At 41.9% G+C, this 19912-nt stretch overlaps 1 protein-coding gene across 1 annotated transcript in view; it reads right to left on the reverse strand.

Moving 5' to 3' along the window:
* LOC148529145 (uncharacterized) overlaps positions 1 to 19912 on the reverse strand; it is a 146742-nt gene that overhangs the window by 107664 nt on the left and 19166 nt on the right. Inside the window, exon 3 of the mRNA XM_088468890.1 lies at positions 2856 to 2888. Within this exon, the coding sequence (XP_088325016.1) occupies positions 2856 to 2888 (33 nt within the window). The remainder of the gene's footprint in view (positions 1 to 2855; positions 2889 to 19912) is intronic.

Below are 19912 nucleotides of genomic sequence, written 5' to 3' on the forward strand. Positions count from 1 at the left end.
ATTGGGGGCTAGAGGAGATGGTTGTGCACCACCAGACTCACCATCGAAACAGGAACCTTCCCTATGGCAGGTACAGTTTATCCATCTGAGTATGGTCTTCTGTGTGAGCAGCTGTGTGTCTTTGGAGATAGCTGCTTATAGCGACACGCCTGGGTCTGCTTAGTCTCCCCCTTGTTAGCTCCTAGGAATGCCCACTGAAATCCACAGATCCTGCGTCCAAATTTATTCTGCATCTCTGTGCGGTAGCAATCGGGAGGTGCCTGTTTACGGGAATATCGGCATAGGGCGCGGCTCTGAATCAGACCCTAAGCCACAAATGAAAGGAGTCCGGGAAAAAACATCTGTCCTTGAACGCATTGGGCCAAATGTAATATGCAATCTCATGGGTAGATCGTTATATATATATATAAATAATCATTGTGAACAACCCCTCCAGGGGATAAACACGGCACGGTCCTGCAGAGTTTTGATGCAAATGTTAATATTCACGACGTTTCGGGGTGCTAAACCCCGTCCTCAAGTATTGTATCACTTGAGGACGGGGTTTAGCACCCCGAAACGTCGTCAATATTAAAATTTGCATCAAAACCCTGAAGTGCCATGCCGTTAACCCCTGGAGGGGTTGTTCACAACGATAATTTATTTTATATTTGCAAGGGCACACAGGTTAATTTATCTGTTTTGTTGAGTACCGCTCCAGCAGCAATATATATATATATATATATAGTCAGGTCCATAAATATTGGGACATTGACAGAATTCTCATATTTTGGCATCTATTCACCACCACAATGGCTTTGAAATGAAACAAACAAGATGTGCTTTAACTGCAGACTTTCAGATTTAATTTGAAGGTAATTACATCCAAATCAGGTGAACGGTGTAGGAATTACAACGGTTTCTATATGTGCCTCCCACTTTTTAAGGGGCCAAAAGTAATGGGACAAACTAAACATTCCTAAATCTAACTTTCACTTTTTAATACTTTGTTGCAAATCCTTTGCAGGCAGTTACAGCCTGAAGTCTGGAACGCATAGACATCACCAGATGCTGGGTTTCATCCCTGGTGAGGCTCTGCCAAGCCTCTACTGCAAATGTCTTCAGTTATTGCTTGTTCTTGGGGCATTTTCCCTTCAGTTTTGTCTTCATCAAGTGAAATGCATGCTCAATCGGATTCAGGTCAGGGGATTGACTTGGTCATTCATTGCATAACATTCCACTTTTTAGCCTTAAAAAACTCTTTGGTTGCTTTTGCAGTATGCTTCGGGTCATTGTCCGTCTGCACTGTGAAGTGCCGTCCAATGAGTTCTGAAGCATTTGACAATATGAGCATATAATATTGCCGAAACACTTCAGAATTCATTCTGCTGCTTTTGTCAGCAGTCACATCATCAATAAATACAAGGGAACCAGTTCCATTGGCAGCCATACATGCCCACACCATGACACTACCACCACCATGCTTCACTGATGAGGTGGTATGTTTTGGATCATGAGCAGTTCCTTTCCTTCTCCATACTCTTCCCAAAACTCTGGTACAAGTTGATCTTTGTCTTATCTGTCCATAGGATGTTGTTCCAGAACTGTAATGGCTTTTTTAGATGTTGTTTGGCAAACTCTAATCTGGTCTTCCTGTTTTTGTGGTGAACCCTCTATATTCACTCTTGTGAAGACTTCTCTTGATTGTTGACTTTGACACATATACACCTACCTCCTGGAGAGTCTTCTTGATTTGGCCAACTGTTGTGAAGGGGTTTGTCTTCACCAGGGAAATAATTATTTTGTCATCCACCACAGTTGTTTTCCGTGGTCTTCCAGGTCTTTTGGTGTTGCTGAGCTCTCCGGTGCGTTCTTTCTTTTTAAGAATGTTCCAAACAGTTGATTTGGCCACACCTAATGTTTTTGCTATCTCTCTGATGGGTTTGTTTTGATTTTTCAGCCTAATGATGGCTTGCTTCACTGATAGTGACAGCTCTTTGGATCTCATATTGAGAGTTGACAGCAACTGATTCCAAATGCAAATGTCACACCTAGAATCAACTCCAGACCTTTTACCTGCTTAATTGATAATGAAATAATGAGGGAATAGCCCACACCTGTCCATGAAATAGCTTTTGAGTTGATAGTCCCATTACTTTTGGCCCCTTAAAAAGTGGGAGGCACATATTGAAACTGTTGTAATTCCTACACTGTTCACCCGATTTGGATGTAATTACCCTGAAATTAAATCTGAAAGTCTGCAGTTAAAGCACACCTTTTTTTTTCATTTCAAAACCATTGTGGTGGTGAATAGAGGCCAAAATCTGAGAATTCTGTCAATGTCCCAATATTTATGGACCTGACTGTATATATATTAGGGATGTGCAGGCTCGGATAGGTTCGAGTTTGCACGTGGAGTTCGGATTTTTCCCTCCAAAAAAACGGAACTCAGAACGAGGCAAAACGTCATCTTACATGGACGAACATCATCATTCCTGGTCTTTTGTCCAGGAATGATGATGTTCGTCCATGTAAGATGACGTTTTGCCTCGTTCTGAGTTCCGTTTTTTTGGAGGGAAAAATCCGAACTCCACGTGCAAACTCGAACCTATCCGAGCCTGCACATCCCTAATATATATATATATATATATATATATACACACACACATACAGTACATATTCATTCATAGTATATCTGTTATTGAGCTGTCGCAAAGACACAACAGCCCAGCAGTGATCCAGGGGACATCTGGTTCAGCACACAGAGAATACGGCTAAAACTAATTAAAACAACACTGTTCAAATAATAAGAAACAGTGCAATGATTCACTGGGCTACTGTACAGTCAAGAAAATTTAAAGTGAAAATAATCTCACCTCTCTGGAAAGTCTGCAACTGGGAGTGGATCTCTGAAAGAAAGCATAATAGATACGATCACTGGATGATTTTCATGTAAATTTTGCATGGTTATGTATTACAGATTCTGTAGTGCATAATATCTGATTTTTTTGTTTATAAAAACAATATAATTATGGGTTTCTGAAACCTCTGGTTAACAGATTACTGTCAGAATAATGTTGATACTCCTGGATCTTACTGAGCCCAGTAAATACTTGAACAATGATGGATACTTGAGAATATGTGTTTGAGATCCATCATGATGTTTGCATCAGCTGCAACTGAAGCAGGTTGAGTGAGCCGCTCATACCATTATTAAACACCATAAAATAACACATTATACAAAGCTAGATGTTATACACCTGACTTCCATGGAAACCTATGGACATTGTAATACTGGAGGTCAACACTTTGTGGCACTGTGAAGTGCAGAAGAGGCATGCTGGCAAAAGGGAAAAAAATCTTGGTTGTTGGACAAGCACAGAGTAAGTAGAGAAAAGCCATGAAGCAGAGCTGGAGAACAGGGTGAGGTGCAGGTCTAGACAAGTGACATTACTGAAGGGTTAGAGCCACTGAGTACCTGCTGAGTAGATTGCTGAAAACCACAGCAGAATTACAGCAGTGAATGAGAGAAACATTGTGCAGACAGCGTGGCAGCGATGAGGACTGCAGCAGGATCTGTGAAAGCTGATAGTGAGTTGTGCTGAGCAAGGGAGATGTCCCTAAATGAGCTGAAATCTAAAGGTGATATATCTGCCAAAGGCTAAGTTATATATATATATATATATATACATATATATATACTGTATATGCTGACAGTGTGATACATTTGCCAACTGAGTTGTGCTTAAGCCAAAAGACTAAGGGTCTCATTCATCAACGAGTTTTATCACTCACAACGAGTGATAACACTCGCTGCTTTTAATAAATGGTGCTCCAGCCAATCAGCTCCCAACTGTCATTTTTCAAACAGATGACAGTTGGGAGCCGATTGGCTGGAGCACCATTTATCATATGCAGCAAGTTTTATCACTCGTTGTGAGTGATTAAACTCATTGATGAATGAGGCCCTGAGTCTACTATCTTCTGATAGTGAGACATTTATAGAGATATAGTACTACAAGTTGGTTGAGAGAGCACTAAAGATTGAGATATAATTATTACTAAGTGCGGAAGATTATTATTACAGAGTGCTGAAGATAGTTGTACTACTAAAGACTACACTATATATACATTATTACCGGAGAGATTAAGCTGTTGTTTTCTGTGAATCAAAGATAAGCATTAGATGATAACTTTACCTGACTTTGCCAATTGTGGAATCCCTACTGAGGATTACAAATGCATGCAATAAATGATCACCTAGCAAGAGAGTACTCCAACAAAAGAACTTTGTGTTCATCTACAAGTAAATAAAGAATCAGTCTGGGGTAGTCATAGTCTGTTGTGTGATAATATATTTAGCTATTTCATTATAGGCACACATATATTATATATATATATAACAAAACTGATATAAAGCACTCAATGTGCTAATGAGTGCAATATTGCAAAAGGTAAGGATAATAAAAGCACATATGCACAATTCCAGAGCCTTGGTATATGTGCAAAATACAATATAAAGTGTGATCCGTGCGCATAAATGCAAATAAAAGTGCAATTCAGTACAGAAAAAAATGTATATATAGAAAATACATAAACTGAAAATATTAAAAAAAGGGGAATTTAATTATAACACAGAGGTACCCTAAAACATGTAGGGACATAAACATACAATAAAAAATACATAAAATATATAATTATAAAATATGCCACCAACAGATGTTTAAGAAACAGCATAAAAAATGGAGGAATAAAAATTGTAGGAATAAAAAAAGGAATGGCTTATCTGAGTGTATATAAAAGGTAAATTCATGGAAGTGGAACCAGGAGGCACCAACGCATTTCGTCTAGTTAATAGACTTCTTCCCTTGCCAATAGGTCACGCAAACACACCTGTCCCTCCTGCCCGGACTTAGATGTTGGGAGGTATGCATTAGTAATGTTTCCTGTATATACACATAAACTAATCAGCCACAGCATGTTGTCTCCAGTACATAATCTTCAAAGATTGTGAGAGCAACCAGAATGTAGGTACTTCTGAAGAAAGTAAACAATAGAGTCGCACGAGAAAATAACAACAGCTCCTGCAGAAAGATGTGCAGGGCCTCACTTAGATTTGGAAATAGAGTAAGAAAGAGCAAGTAACTGTGCATCTTGGTAAAACCATGTTGCACTGCAGATTTAAAATGTGGAGAGATGTAGATTTTGAGGGGTGTGTCCAAACTGAAATCTAAATTGCAGTGTAAAAATAAAGCTGGTGTTATAGGAATAGTCGATCACACAGGTCAATTGCGATAAAAAAATTACTATCAATATATAACAAATTGTTATGAAAAACCCCTGGAGTACTGCAAATCACAAGGTCATGAAGTATAATAGTAAATACAAAAATATTTATTAAGGGTTGGAAATGATGGCAGGGTAATACAGATGAATTTGAAATACAAACTGGCTAAGCAGGATACACAGAAACAATCCTGTAACAGAAACAAACTGACCGTGGCTGGTTAGCAGGTATACTAGCTCAGATATATACAGAGAAATAAATGGCAGACAAATCAGTAATTATGAGTTCCAAAATCTTGATGGTTTATATGGTTCAGATTTGCAAAAAATCCAGAAACATCCATAGGCAAGAAACACAGAGAACTTGCAGGAATATTCCATAGATTTTGTCAAAGCTGGATAATTGGCTGAGACAAGATCAGTTTAAAATTGAAGCGTGCACGACGCCATCTTGCGAATGGCAGCTAGACTCCATTTTAGAAACAAGAATCTGCAAGACGCCATTTTGCGACCAGCGTCACTTTAAGTTACAACTCACGAGCTAAGAACAGATGGCAATGTTTTTGATAATCTACCAAGGGCAACTAGAAGAACAGCCTCTTGAGAAAAAGTAAATAGAATAGACAATGCACCAGAAACTGTGAGTGCTTTACATACAAATTGGGAATCCCTGTATGCAGATAAGTATAGTTGTGGCAATTGTAATATAACCCAGGCATTGATCTACACAATTGAATGTGTCTGAATCCTAAACAGGTTTTAGCCCCATACCCAGACAGAATGGCCCCAGCTTCACAGCTGGAGCTAACACATTTGCATTGCAGTCTGAAACTGTGAGTGAGGAATGATATGAGTGTGTGTGTATGTATGTACATGTATATATATATATATATATATAAATATGATAAGTCCATCATAGATGGAATCTCATGCATAAACACCGCACATTACGCACAATTGAGCTGCTAACATGACGCCCATTAGCGAATGAATAAGAAAAACACTGTTTAGTAGCTAAATGCGCACGCATCTGTCCCCAGTTAACTAGCATCTTCATATCAAACCCCGTACACTCACACATTACATATTCACTTACAAGGTTCCATTAGCATTAAGGTATAAGATTTACATTGGTTCAGTTAGTATAAATGCTGTAAAATAAAGATATTTGATAACTAAGGTTTTATACATGCTAAGAAAGCCGTGTTTGGTTTTGTACTGATGCGTACTCTTTCCACAGTATTCCGGTGATATCGGTGGGGAGATCGCATCATGCATTCTCGAGTTATGGACCGCAGAGACTTCAAGCAACAAAATGTATTAACTGTTATGATGTTGCAGGGGGCGGGTGGGCAGAGATCACCAGCTGTTAGAGGCTGGGTGAGTCTATTTGAACCAGCCTGTTAAATGCTCTGTAACAGATGCTTCTCCCCTGGGAACCAATGATATCAGCAACAAACTTCTCTATTGTCCTGTCTATTCTGGGGGGGTATAAACATGTGTGCTCAAACACTGGGTCTTAGTCTTCATGCTGAATGCTGACGGACGAGGGGTTTCTTGCTGATACCTAACATCTGGACCAGAGGCGCTGCGTATGTATACTGTACTTGGGTCTGTATAATTATTTTGCGCTAAATTGTACACAGATCATAGCGTGTAACTGACTGTACTTTTATTTGAATAATACTTTGTGCTTTGGAACCACAGATTCCAGGTCTAAGTCTTTATTTACTGTATGACTGAGTACGCAAATTAGCGTCATCCTTAGAAGGTATAGGCAGGATATTAGAAGGTATAGGAAGGTGTGTATAGAGGTTCTGATCCAATATCGTCAGATGGGGGCTCGTCGAGTGAAGTCACTTACCTACTCACACGGCACATACGGCTATCGATATCTCAGCAAAGGGTGGTGTGGCCACATGCAGGGTTTTCCTGCAACCGCTTTGTGCTGAAAAATCGCTATCCGTTTTCGTGTGAGCAAAGGAAGCTGACTAGAATCCAAGGACAAGAGAGGAAAAAGTTTGTTTTCCTTTGTTGATAGAACCTAACGTTTAAAAGGGTGCCACAGTATTGAGTACGCGGCTGAGTCGCAGTTTTGCGCACAGCAAAGACGCACTTTTGCGTACGCAGTTAAAAAGTCATTATACGGTTGTGTGGTAGTCGCATTATTGTGTAAGCGGCTGGTCGCACAATAGTGTATACGTACTTCCGGTTCTACTGCCATGTGTTTAAACAAAGCCGTCGAGGTTTACCTTTTTCAATTGTTATCAATATCTGGGTTAAAGTGTATTTTTCTGCGCAGGAAAAAAGTGTGTAACAGTGAATATTTGTTGGACAAAGTTAAGGGTATCGTATGATCCTTAAGGGCTAGGTGCAAGGGTTAGTCTAGCCGCTCGGTAAGTAGCTTTACCGTTCTATACACAGTAGCAGGTGTACATGTTGTCTTTGTTGTAGAGAGGTGCGTGGGAGTGGCCGACATATAAACTCCCGTAGGTGTGGAAATTGCCTTACTAAATCTTATCCGGGTGTGGAAGTTGCCTTTTTCAAATCTTATCCAGGTGTGTGGGCGCCGCCGACTTAAATCGTCCACAGGTAAGTGAAAGTATCTTGATTGTCTTTCACCAGTTTAAATCTTTATTGAAAACCGTAGGATTTTGTCTCAGAATGGGAGCCATGCAAACAGTAGAGATGTTAGGCAATGATGTGCTGCTAATGGAGGCGCCGATCGGCCCGTTGTATTATGCATACTAAGTACGGTACTTATGCAATAAGGTATTGTGATTTATGGTTTAATATGACGAGGAAGAGTGTTAGACCGTTTCCCAGAATTGGTAGTTTTGATAAGGATGCATTAGATAATGTCCGGGATCACATCAGTTTGATGCGCTCCCGAGAGAAAAAGGTCAAATATTGTGAATGCTTAAAATTGTGGCAGCATGAATGGGATGCGTGGCTTAAAAATGTGCAAGCGACGCAAACTAGCGTCGCGAGCGCATTGCCAGAAAATACATCCGCGACGTTAAATTGCAAAACTGGCGAGCCGCAAAATGGCGCGCACGTGCAGCAAGGTAGCGTTGTGGAGAGTATTGCCAGCAGTTCACGCTCACCTCCCCCATCTTATGTGGATGGAGGTGCACAAGTACAGTTACCAAAAATACCCATAAAAATGTAACAAGCAATTTGTACCCTCTCTTAAGCAACCATAAGGAAAATGTTTATGATGTGGATGATGAGCCTATTGTAATGTCTGCCATTTCCCATGCTGTGCAAATGATAGGTGCTACATCACCACAATCACGGGTGGTGCCGCCATCTCCATCGTAACAGCAAGGGAAGTGTTAACACCCTTTGCACCCGTAGAGGAAGTTGTTCATACCATACGTAGCAGCAGCAGATTAAACCCCCAGCTAGGTAACCAGGTCAGAGGTAGCAACGCTACCTGTCTACATCCCATTCGGACGATAACTGTTCCGAATGGAAATGCAGATGCGAACGGTGTAGTGCCCACGAGGGAAGTAGTAATGCATTGTCCCTGGACAAGAGCAGAACTAAATTCCATCATAAATTATTTCCCCGATCCCAAAAAGGAACTAGCCAAATGTCAAAGATTTTTGACAAAATTTGGGTAGTTCTCATGAGCCAACTAATAAAGATTAGCGTGTGGTGTTAAGGGCCTGTCTGCCACGTAATACCGACGTGACAAAATTTATCACGGATTGTGTATTGGATGGTGACGTTCCCTTAACAGACCAAGTAAACCAAGGTAACATTTCCCGCATTGTAACTCAATTGGGTGTATATTTTCCAGTAGTAGTTAACTGGAACAAAATTTTCACAATTAAGCAAAAGGAGAGTGAAACTGCAGAATATTATTGCGACCGGGTTCTGCAGGCTATCACCCAGTACACTGGGTTAGAAGATATTAAAGATAGCACTCACCACAGGGGAATGATAGTCATGGTACTCATGGACGGTCTGAAAGACGACTTAAAGACTCGGGTTCAGACCTCACAACCTGGCTGGAGGGGAGTCACAATAGATAACCTCATAGAGTCTGCCATAGAACATGATAAAAATATCACAAAGAAGAGAGAGAGACCAAGAGCGAAAAACTAATGGCTGTCAGTATCCAAGCTCTGGAAGGAATGACAATAACATCACAGCCAACCGACACACCTGCACCCACACACACACCTGCACCTGAACAATTACACGTCCTCACCAATCCCACATCACAGCAAACACATCCTTACCCCACATATCATACACAACCAAAGGCATCATGCTACCCACAAACTTCATACCTCCCATAATACCCTTATCCTTCACATCCTTACCCATACCCACCATCTTTTCCTCTTGCTCAACTTCCACAACAATCCTTTCATCCAACCCGTTCAAAAATATGTTTTAACTGTCACCAAGTGGGACACGTAAGTAAGAACTGCAAAGTGAAGAACACCACACAGGAACACGAGTTTCCCATGGGTTCATAGGTAACTCCAGTATCTTCTCCCAGGCCTTATATGACTGTTTACAATCTTTTCAACCTATCAATGGATCTGTTCTAATGTAAAATGTGGACGATTTATTGTTGTATTTTAGGTCATGTTTAAATGATATTAAACTGTTGTGCTTTATCTCCCACTTATAGGACACAAGGCTGCTAAGGATAAACGGCAGCCATGCCAGGCTGAGGTCGACTACTCGGAATACTATCCAACCCAGTGGCCCAGACATTATTTAGAGCAGTAGCTATTAATAACAAGATTTAATTGCAGGAACCTGTATGCAGATACTATATCCCTAGAATTATTAAAAATGATTGGGAGACTTATTTTACAGGTGACGTTTCCAAGAACGTGTGTAAGGTGATGGGTAACAACACTAAGATTATCCCAGACTGTCTTTTCCTTTATTTGCCCCCCTTTGAGATACTGTTCAAACAGGCAGCCTCATGTGAAAATATGATAATGAGGTTACTGTACAGGGTCTCACGAAGATGAATGAGAATAACCGAAATTGAAAGTGTTATTAACTAACATGTCTAATGCAAACTGTCATGATGTCAAATCTGGAGAATTTGTTATGATCCAAATTTTTTTTAGCTCAGGTTGTTTGACTGATCGGTGGAAAGGTCCGTATCTGACGATACAACATCCTCAAAGGGTGGCCGAGGAAGATACGTGGGTCCATTCCACTCACTATAGGGAGATTAACCAACCGGTGGAGATACAAGGCGGAGACAAGGCCGATAACGTGGACCTGTCGATTGCGAGCTTGTGCCGGAAGGATTAAAAAGGTGACGGTGAGATATCTGAGCTAAAGAAATGTGTAGATCAGTGCTTCCAGCAATGGAGTGGTCTGCTGTGGTCATCCAAGTTCTTTTTCTTTCCAGAGTTTTTGTCGTGATGATCTGTTTGGGGATACTCAGTGTCTGTGATGGAGGACCGATTGAGGAAATGGGAGCTGATGGCAGTGCTGATGGAGTGGAGTCAGGAGGAGTGCAATGCCAATCAGGGGAGTGTCTGACCAATTTTAGTATTGTAATTGTTATGTTATTTGAGAAGAATACTTCCAGAAGTTATGACCCTCACACATGTTGAAATGCTTAGTATACATAAAAACATACCATCACCATATCTTCACACGCAATATGAACACAGAGGCAAAAGAAACATGATACCTGTTGATGTGCCTAAAGCCACTCAGTTAATTAGTGAGACAACTGGCTTTCAAGTTTTAGTCACACTGGATCCCACCAGAATTGCTCGGGGTACATTCAATTTTAGATATATTCAGGAACTTGCTAAATTGACAGATAATATCACCGAGATGTATGATGACACATTCAGGTATACAGGGAGAGAATTGCAAGCGTACAAGAAAAGAACTGGTGCAACACAGGCTAGTGTTGAATTATTTAACTGCTGTTACTGGAGGGTATTGCGTAACGTTAGCCACCCAATTTGGAATAAAATGTTGCACCTATGTCACCAATGTCACCAGAACTGGAACATAGACCAAACAAAATGCAAGAGTAACAAACAATGACCAGCACTCCATGCTGGTTGCAAACAGCCTATAAGGCTGGCAGACAGGTGTAACTCATGATACAATTAATCAATGATTCACCAGAGAGCAGCACCTCTGGTCAACACCAGAACTGCAGAACATTTCAGAAAGATCTGGTGACCCTTCCTGGTGAAAAAGCAAACAGAAAACACAAACAGACAATACTGACACAAATATCTGCAAAATAGCAGGTGCCACCAACTATATGTTCGTTCAAGCAGAAAAGTGAAAACAAAGTGACTTCACCAGTGATCCACGCAAAAGGATATTGACTTTACTCTGTAAAGGTCCCAGGGTAGTTGGTTCCTACCGTGAAAGAAACAGAGTACTTAGCTGGTATGAGGCCTGGGAACACAGCCGATGGAAATGGCGGGTATGTATGTGTAGCTGTTGAGGAGTCTGAGCACTTTGAAACAACACTGGAAGCAAACTACACAAAAAAATATAGTTCTGAAGCAGGAGCATCTATTAAAACACTACTAATACTCATGCCCTAGAGAAGCAGAATTCAGAGGCAATCTGGGTCACAACAAAGAAGTATTTACAGAATTGCAGGTTCAGCACACTGGGTAGCATAAACTAACACCAAAATAGGTGCATCAAACAGGAAACTTTAAAAAGTCTGAGTACTCACCAACTGGTTGACATATGGCATATTGATCACCCTACTGTACATGACTACTCTTTTTTATTCCCACCCACACAAGGCTTACACTAGGTTGGACTATCTTTTTGTGTCACACAGGTTTCTCCACCTTAAAGTCAGTTCGGAAATTGGTCACAGGTACTGGTCGGACCATGCACCTGCTCCGCTGATGGTTAGATTACCTACCCCCTGTCACAAGTCTTATTCCTGGCACCTGAATGACCTCCTACTTCAAGATACTTATTGTAACAGCAGATTGGGGAGGCCCTAGAGTGTTATACTGCCATAAATTATTTACTGAAGACATTTAAGGTCACATTCTGGGAGGTTCATAAGTGTGTGCTTTGGGGCAAGCTCCTCCAGTTGAGGGCATATATAATAAACAGGAGAGACGCACTACTGTAGAAGATATGGACCCTGGATCTCTTGCACACATCCTCTCTTTACGCTGAGAGCCTCCAGTTGCTCACAGATGCTCATCAGGACCCTAACATTCTTATGTCTGACAACACTAAATTAGATGGACATAAGTGTCATGAACAATACTTTCAGTGGGGTAATAGACCCAGCAAGATGTTGGCTAGAGATCTCCATTCTCAATGAGTGTCTACATTCATTTCCCAGGTAAAGTTTGCATCTGATGCATTTTATAACTCTACTAAAATCATAGCTGCTGCCTTTCAAATGTATTATTCACAACTTTATAACCTGAGGGTTCGAGGCGTGGTATAGACTTGACATGTGAAAGGGCATCAATTCAGGCTTACCTTGAGGAGGTGGGGGGGTTATTAAATCTACCGTGAATGTAACAGCCCAGGCACTGATGGGTTTATGATCGCATACTACAAGACCTTTTGAGCTTTACTGCTCCAGACATTTGTCATTGTCATTGATCTCTCTCCCTTTTCCCCACAGTCCCTTCTCGCTCATATCACTGTCATCCCTAAGGAGGGGAAGAACCAGTCCAGTGTTCCAGTTACAGGCCCATCTCCCTATTGAGCGTGGACTAGAAGCTTTTTGCTAAGCTTATGGCTAACCGCATTAAACTTTTCTTACTGAGTTTGATTAATTCTGACCAGGTTTGTTTTCTCACTGGTCGCTAGGCTTGAGACAACAACGCAACTCCTAGGGGTATATTTACTAAGGTGCAGGTTTTTAGAATTGGAGATGCTACCCATAGCAACCAGTCAGATTCTGCTTAACATTTATTTGGTCCCTTCTAGAAGATAATAGCTAGAATCTTATTGTTTGCCATGGGCAACACTTGAAGTTTAGAAAACCGGCATTTTAGTAAATACACCCCTAGACTTAAATCACTCTGCATTCCAGGAATTAAAGTGGGCCGGAACGGAGCGGAACTGCATTCCGTCACTTCTATTTGGAGACGGAACCAGTTCTGCCTCCTCCGACCCACCTTAGCCCAGCGCAGCGCGGAGGATCCATTTGCCGGGTGCCCGCTGAGATTTTGTTATCCTCCCCACAGCGCCAGCCAGAGGCTGGAGCTCACACCTGAGTTCAAGCTCCCGCGGTGCACTATGGGAGTGATGTCATGACCGAGGAGTGGCCAGCCGGATGGACACGAAAGTGGGGCTTAAGGTAAGTATTGTTTGGGCTTTTTTTGTGTATAAGCGGCTTTATATTGGTGGCATAACTTCTGGGGCCACTACTACTGGGGGCAATCACTCAAGGGCATTACTATTGGGGGCACTACTGGGGGCATTTACTTGGGGGCATTACTATTGGGGGGCACTACTACTGGGGGCATTATTACAGGGATCATTACTATTGGCACTACTATAGGGGGCATTACTATTGGCACTACTACAGGGGGCATTACTTCTACAGGGGACTCTGCATAAGGGGCACCACTGCTGGGGGCACTAAATAAGGGACACTACCACTGTGGGCACTGCATAAGGGGCACTATCACTACTGGGGCACTGCTCCAATGGGCATTGCATAAGGGGCACTACTGCTGTGGGCATTATGTGTAAGAGGCACTACTGCTGTGGGCATTGTATAAGGGGCACTGCTACTGTAAGTATTATGTTTATTAGGGGCACTACTACTGTGGGCATTGTATATAAGGGACACAAATGTGGCCATTGTGTAAAAGGGGCACTGCTGTGTGTCATACATGAATAAGGGACACTACTATGTGGTGTACTGTGAATTTGGTGAATCGAGATTGTGCTACTGTGTGGCATAATTTGAATTGGGAATACTATTGTGTAACCACGCCCATTTTAAGACCATGCCCCTTTTTCGGCGTGTGCGGTCTCTTTTATTAAAACAAAACGCTGAGGGGGGGGTGAGTTCCAACACTTCTCTAGGACCACTTTAAGCACTGCTGCATCCTATCTTGAATAAATGAAAGAACCTGCGCTGGGGTCCCTGTGTTAACAGGGATAGTGTGTCTAATGAAAACACTGATACCCAATAAATGGTCCTCAATATAATGTCCAGCTCTGTGAATGTATATTTACCAGCTTTGTTGAAGCATATCACATCCTAACGAGTAGCTAGTTGGCCCACAGATGGTATCTGGTTGGAGCGATGCAGCTGGAGTGCAATAAGGGATGGCGGTCCGGAAGTCCACAATGAGGTTCTCAGTTGAATAAGTCTAGACGCGTTTCACTGTGGAGAACCCACAGCTTCCTCAATAGCATAGTCCCCTTTGTCAGAAATCATGGGTTTAAATACCCCTATCTCAATGAGAACATGCAGCAGCTGTGCTGTAAGTAATCAATCAATCAACTGGCCATATATTAAAACACATCAATCCCTAATCATATTATATTACTATTGAGGGCCATTTATTGGGTATCAGTTAAAGACAATTTGGACTAAGACTCTTTTTAATACCTATGAATTTTACATAATTTCCTACTTTCTGAATTTTTTCAATTTGGATTTTTATATTTGATTTTATGCATTATGTGATATATGTCCTATGTTGTGACATGCAGCAATAAATACATTTTTTATTCTCAATCAAGCCGTATATAATCCTAATCTCAATCCCCATTATCTGCCAGTATATTGTATTAATATGTGTCAAATTATTGTGATTTGTGGAGACACATATGATTTATAGAACACTGTATTCATTAGACACGCTATCCCTGTTAAGACAGGGACCCCAGCGCAGGTTCTTTCATTTATTCTATTTACCTCTTACCAGTTAGGAGAGTGACATCTTCCTTGAACCAGCAGCTTAGTGATAGCGCCATCTGATCTTTTTGTTTCTTATCTGCATCCTATCTTGAGACTACTACTATGCCTTTATTGACAGTTGCTGAGAAAGCTTACAATAGGGTAGACTAGGACTTTTTGATCAGTGTGCTGGAACATCTGGGTCTGGGCCGGATCAGACTCCAAAGAATTCAAGCCCTTTACACCACCCCTTCGGCCCATGTTAAGATAAATGGGGATCCGTTGGAGCCGGTTACTGATTTCCAATGGCACTTGTCAGGTATGTCCCCTACCTCCCCTAGTTTTTGTTTTATGTATGTAGGCATTGGCGATGGTCATTTGACAGAATGTTAACATAGCAGGAATGGTAGTGAAGGATAAGGAATACAAATTGGTCCTGTTTGCAGATGACCTCTTGGCCATAGTGACTATTCCTGTGTTGTCTATTCCTATTCTTTTTTAGCAAATTCCAATGTTTTGGGAAATCTCTAATTTAAAGTTAACCTATCCATATCGGCTGATTTGAACCTTACCATGGATTATGTAATGGGTGAGGGTTTTCAGTGTGCTGTCCAGTTTACATGACATCCCACTCAGATTAAATATCTTAAATATTAAATATCTATTTTCTTGCATAAACATCCCTCTTAAATGTTTTCCTCCAATTTCCCTTCCTTACTCTTTTGTGGACAGGGAGGATTGGTATGATCAAGATGAATGTGCTTCCAAGTGTACTGTATCTTCAGGGACAAGTCTTGGGACATTTGACTAGTGCGATCGAATAGGGGCGCCACCCCATAGGGGGCACAGTCCTCTCAACCATTCTGATTTCAATGGGACAGTTAAATTTTTCGGGAATTATCCCGCTGTTCCACCCGCGGGTCGAAGTGTCCCACAGGCAGTCGGGAGTTTGGGGACACGCATCGACGCAGCTCTGCTTTGCTAAGCAGAGAGCAGCGATCCCGGGGAAAGATGAACGGATACAGCGTGGATGCGCACGGCGTACATTCAGTGCAAGGAGACGGCTGGGGGCAGCTCAACTGCTTACGGATTGCTGGGCTTGCCCCCAGCATGACGTAATATGGGAGGCATGCATACGGGCACACCCCAAATTACATCATATAGGGCATGATTTATGTAAAAGTGACCCCAACTATTTTTGGGAGTGCACAGCAAAGCTGCACGCAGGGGGAGAAGGGCCACCAATCATTACTGGCACAGGGCGCAGGCCCTGTGTATCTTCTACAGATGCCCCTTTTTCAATACCACCATACTGGTTCACAGACCTGCATCATGTTATTAGAAATTTTCTGTGGGCGAGTGGAAGGCCTCGATTTAAGTATGACTTTCTCTATAGATGTAAACATTTATGAGGTCTACAATTGCCACATTTTCTTACTTTCTTTAAGTATATGCTGCTATGCTTACAAGGGTCATGAAGTAGTCTAAGTGGGGAGTCTGCAAGCAGTGGGTAGGCACAGAAACAGTGTCTCTCTCAGGTGTTGCTCCTGGTCTGCCTTGGTTTTTTGTTCTACCTGCAACTCGTCATCCATTACTGGGTCCTACAGTTTCCTTTTGACATTGATTGTGAACAACTGCTTCTTTCACCTTTTTAGGTATGCTAGCCAACTGATGGATTCCTCCAAGCCAAAAGTGATTAACCCAATAGAGATGTATGGAGGTATCTCCAGTTTAAGCATTTCCTATTGGGTCTGGTGGCATATAGTGCGCTGAGATTCAGGTTTACTCTTTTTGAAACCATGTGCTTGTCTCAGTCGTACCCTCGGACGGGAGTCCCTGTGCACACAAGAACTCCAGATCACACGGACGGCAGTCTAGGCACATTTTTCCCTCTCCCCACTGATCGTGCTACCAGGTATCTTCTGTTCTATTCTCCTTTCACCAGACTCTCATCAGTTGCCAGCTATGTTATTCCCACCCTGCAATGCATTTTTATATTAATTTGAAGGATATTTTCTCACTTTCTGCACAACATTTGCGTGACTTATGCAGTTCTGCACTTTGCACTTTGTACTAACTTTAGTGGTACCATTATGTCATGGCATGGTAACAGCTATTGGCCATATACATAATGAAGATATTGATTTGATAATTGTCTGAGATCAATTTTATATCCCCTCAAGGATATTTTCAACTGCATTAACACTTTGGTATTTTTTGCTGCTAATTCTAGGATACTCATGATTGCACTAGCACTTTGGTATTTTTTGCTGCCAATTTAAATGTTAATGGTGTTTTTCAAACACATGTGAATTGTGAATACACCTTCCTATTTTTATACAAGGTGCGATTATTGGCTAATATTCTATGTTGTTTGATTTGATTTGAATTAGGGATGTGCAGGCTCGGATAGGTTCGAGTTTGCACGCCGAGTTCGGATCTTTCCTTTCAAAAAAACGGAACTCAGAAAGAGGCTAAACGTCATCTTGCATGGACAAACATCATCATTCCTGGAGGGAAAAATCCGAACTCGGTGTGCAAACTCGAACCTATCCGAGCCTGCACATCCCTAATTTGAATATGATGGCTATACAATGTATTTTTGCCTAATTTCGTTTTAATCAATATAAATAAAAGTTAATTTTTATTATACATTTGACATAGTGTACCTCAAATAAAGGAGTTACCTTTTCCTCTTTCATTCAGAGCCGGACGCTATTTGCGCTTGCTCGTTCAGAAAAAAGGGGTGGCTATTCAAATGAACCGTTCGCTCTTTGTGGTCTGCTCACGCCTCTAGGTCTGAATGAGCGAACAAAACATGCGGTCGTTTTTTGGTAAAATACGCCCCCTGGCCGCTCGCATCCTACGTCTTGTCCGCTATTTATTAGATTAATCGAGTACATCGAAAGGTGTATGAACTGCTCGCTATTCTTGTGGTTGGTTTTTCCTACCGCAATCTTGCGAGCAGTTCTGACTATAAAATAACACAGTGACGTGGTCAATGACGCTGCTGTATTAATTATGCACACCCTTAAAACGCCCGTTTTGACCTTTAAGCACGCCTGCTTTCTGATCTCCACTCCCCGTTTTCAAGCACCTTCCCCTGTTACCACCCACATACGCCTCCTCCTGTCACTCAAAATAGCAGGCATTCGCTATTTAGCGAACAAACGATTTTCGGCCGCACTGACTGGTTCGCGCATGCGTATTACGATCCGTACGCATACGCAGTTGGGCAAACATCGCTCGGAACGAACGAGCGGCCGCTTACGAGCGGCTCTGAATCAGGCCCTTAGGCCCTGATTCAGAGCCGGACGCTCTGACAGAGCGCTCGCTCTGAATCAGGGCCATCCCTCTTACTTTTTGGAGCGGCCTCCTGGTCGCTCGCATAGCTGTGGGTGACCACCCACAGCTATAGCGAGCGGCCAAAATGAACCATCGGGCTTGCAGTAGGGTCTCGCTGCCACAAGCCCTGGAGTGCTTTTGGCTCTATCAGAGCCAAAAGCACTCCCACTGACATCACTAGTGATGTCAGTGGGGCCGGCCCTAGACGGTAGGCGTTCCCATGGGAACGCCTCCGTCTGGGCAGCCACGCCCCCGGCACGCCCACCAAAGGGGGCGTGCTGTCAATCACCATCGACAGGCGTCGTTATTCGGCTTGGCCGTCGTTATTCGGGTTCGCGCATGCGCACGACTTGGGCAACATCGACCCGCTTGCGAGCGCTCAGCGCTCGCGAGTGGGTCTGAATCAGGCCCTTAGTTTTTTACTCCCTGGGAGCACCTTTGTCAGATACGGCAATCTCATCATGTGATTACTTTTTCCACAATTTGGAGAACATATTGTCCTAATTTATTTGTGCTGCATTCCCCTCTCTCCACTATCCCCTTTCCATTCTCATTCGATTTATGGTATCTGTAAGTGTGATGACTTGTCAATTTAATTCATTGTTGGTTCTCAATAAACATAAATTGCAAAGTAAAACGTCTTAGTAGTCAATCAGATGAGGTATGGAGAACCAGTCTCCTCGTAATGAACAGAGCAGCAGCACCTGCGAAGAGAGACAGCACCAGGTGTAGGAAGGATGCTAGTCACCATTATCTAGCAGCTGACACAGAAGCGGAAGAGCAGTATTGCCTAAGCACAGCACCCTAGTGGCTGTAGGCAGGGAATGGTCACGAGTGTAGTGGAGCCCACTGCAGATTATAACAAGTGGATGTAATATACGGTAAAAATAGGTTTGCATAAAAATCTGATTTAAAAAAAAAAAAATCAAAATCTGATTTATTTGACTTAAATCAGATTTTTTTGGATTGAAATAGGATTTTTTATTAAATATTTTTTAAAGTAAACATTTTACATTTTTAAACTTTTATTTAAAAAAACTATTTTTATAAAAAATCCTATTTAAATCAAATAAATCCGGTTTAATTTTTAATTTTTTTTTTTAAATCAGATTTTATGCAACCCTAAAATCATATTAACATTCACTTCCGACACTACTTCCTCAACCTCCTCTTTCTGCTCATGTAGGAGTTACCACAGTAGCACACACAGTCATGACGTGACAATGCATGCCTCTGGCTTTTAATCGGTCACAAACAGTGGCCAACTAGGAGTTGACGTGAGCGCTCACATTATATCAAGTGACGCAGAACCTGTACTAAGTTACTCAGAGGTCAGCTGTTTCGTACTTCAATACCAGCAGGCAAGAGAGAGCAGAGAAAAGAAAACTAAAATTATTTAATATTTTTATATGGAAATATAATTTG

This window comes from Taudactylus pleione, unplaced genomic scaffold, assembly GCF_031769625.1.
Source record: "Taudactylus pleione unplaced genomic scaffold, aTauple2 ptg000086l, whole genome shotgun sequence".
NCBI lineage: Eukaryota > Metazoa > Chordata > Amphibia > Anura > Myobatrachidae > Taudactylus > Taudactylus pleione.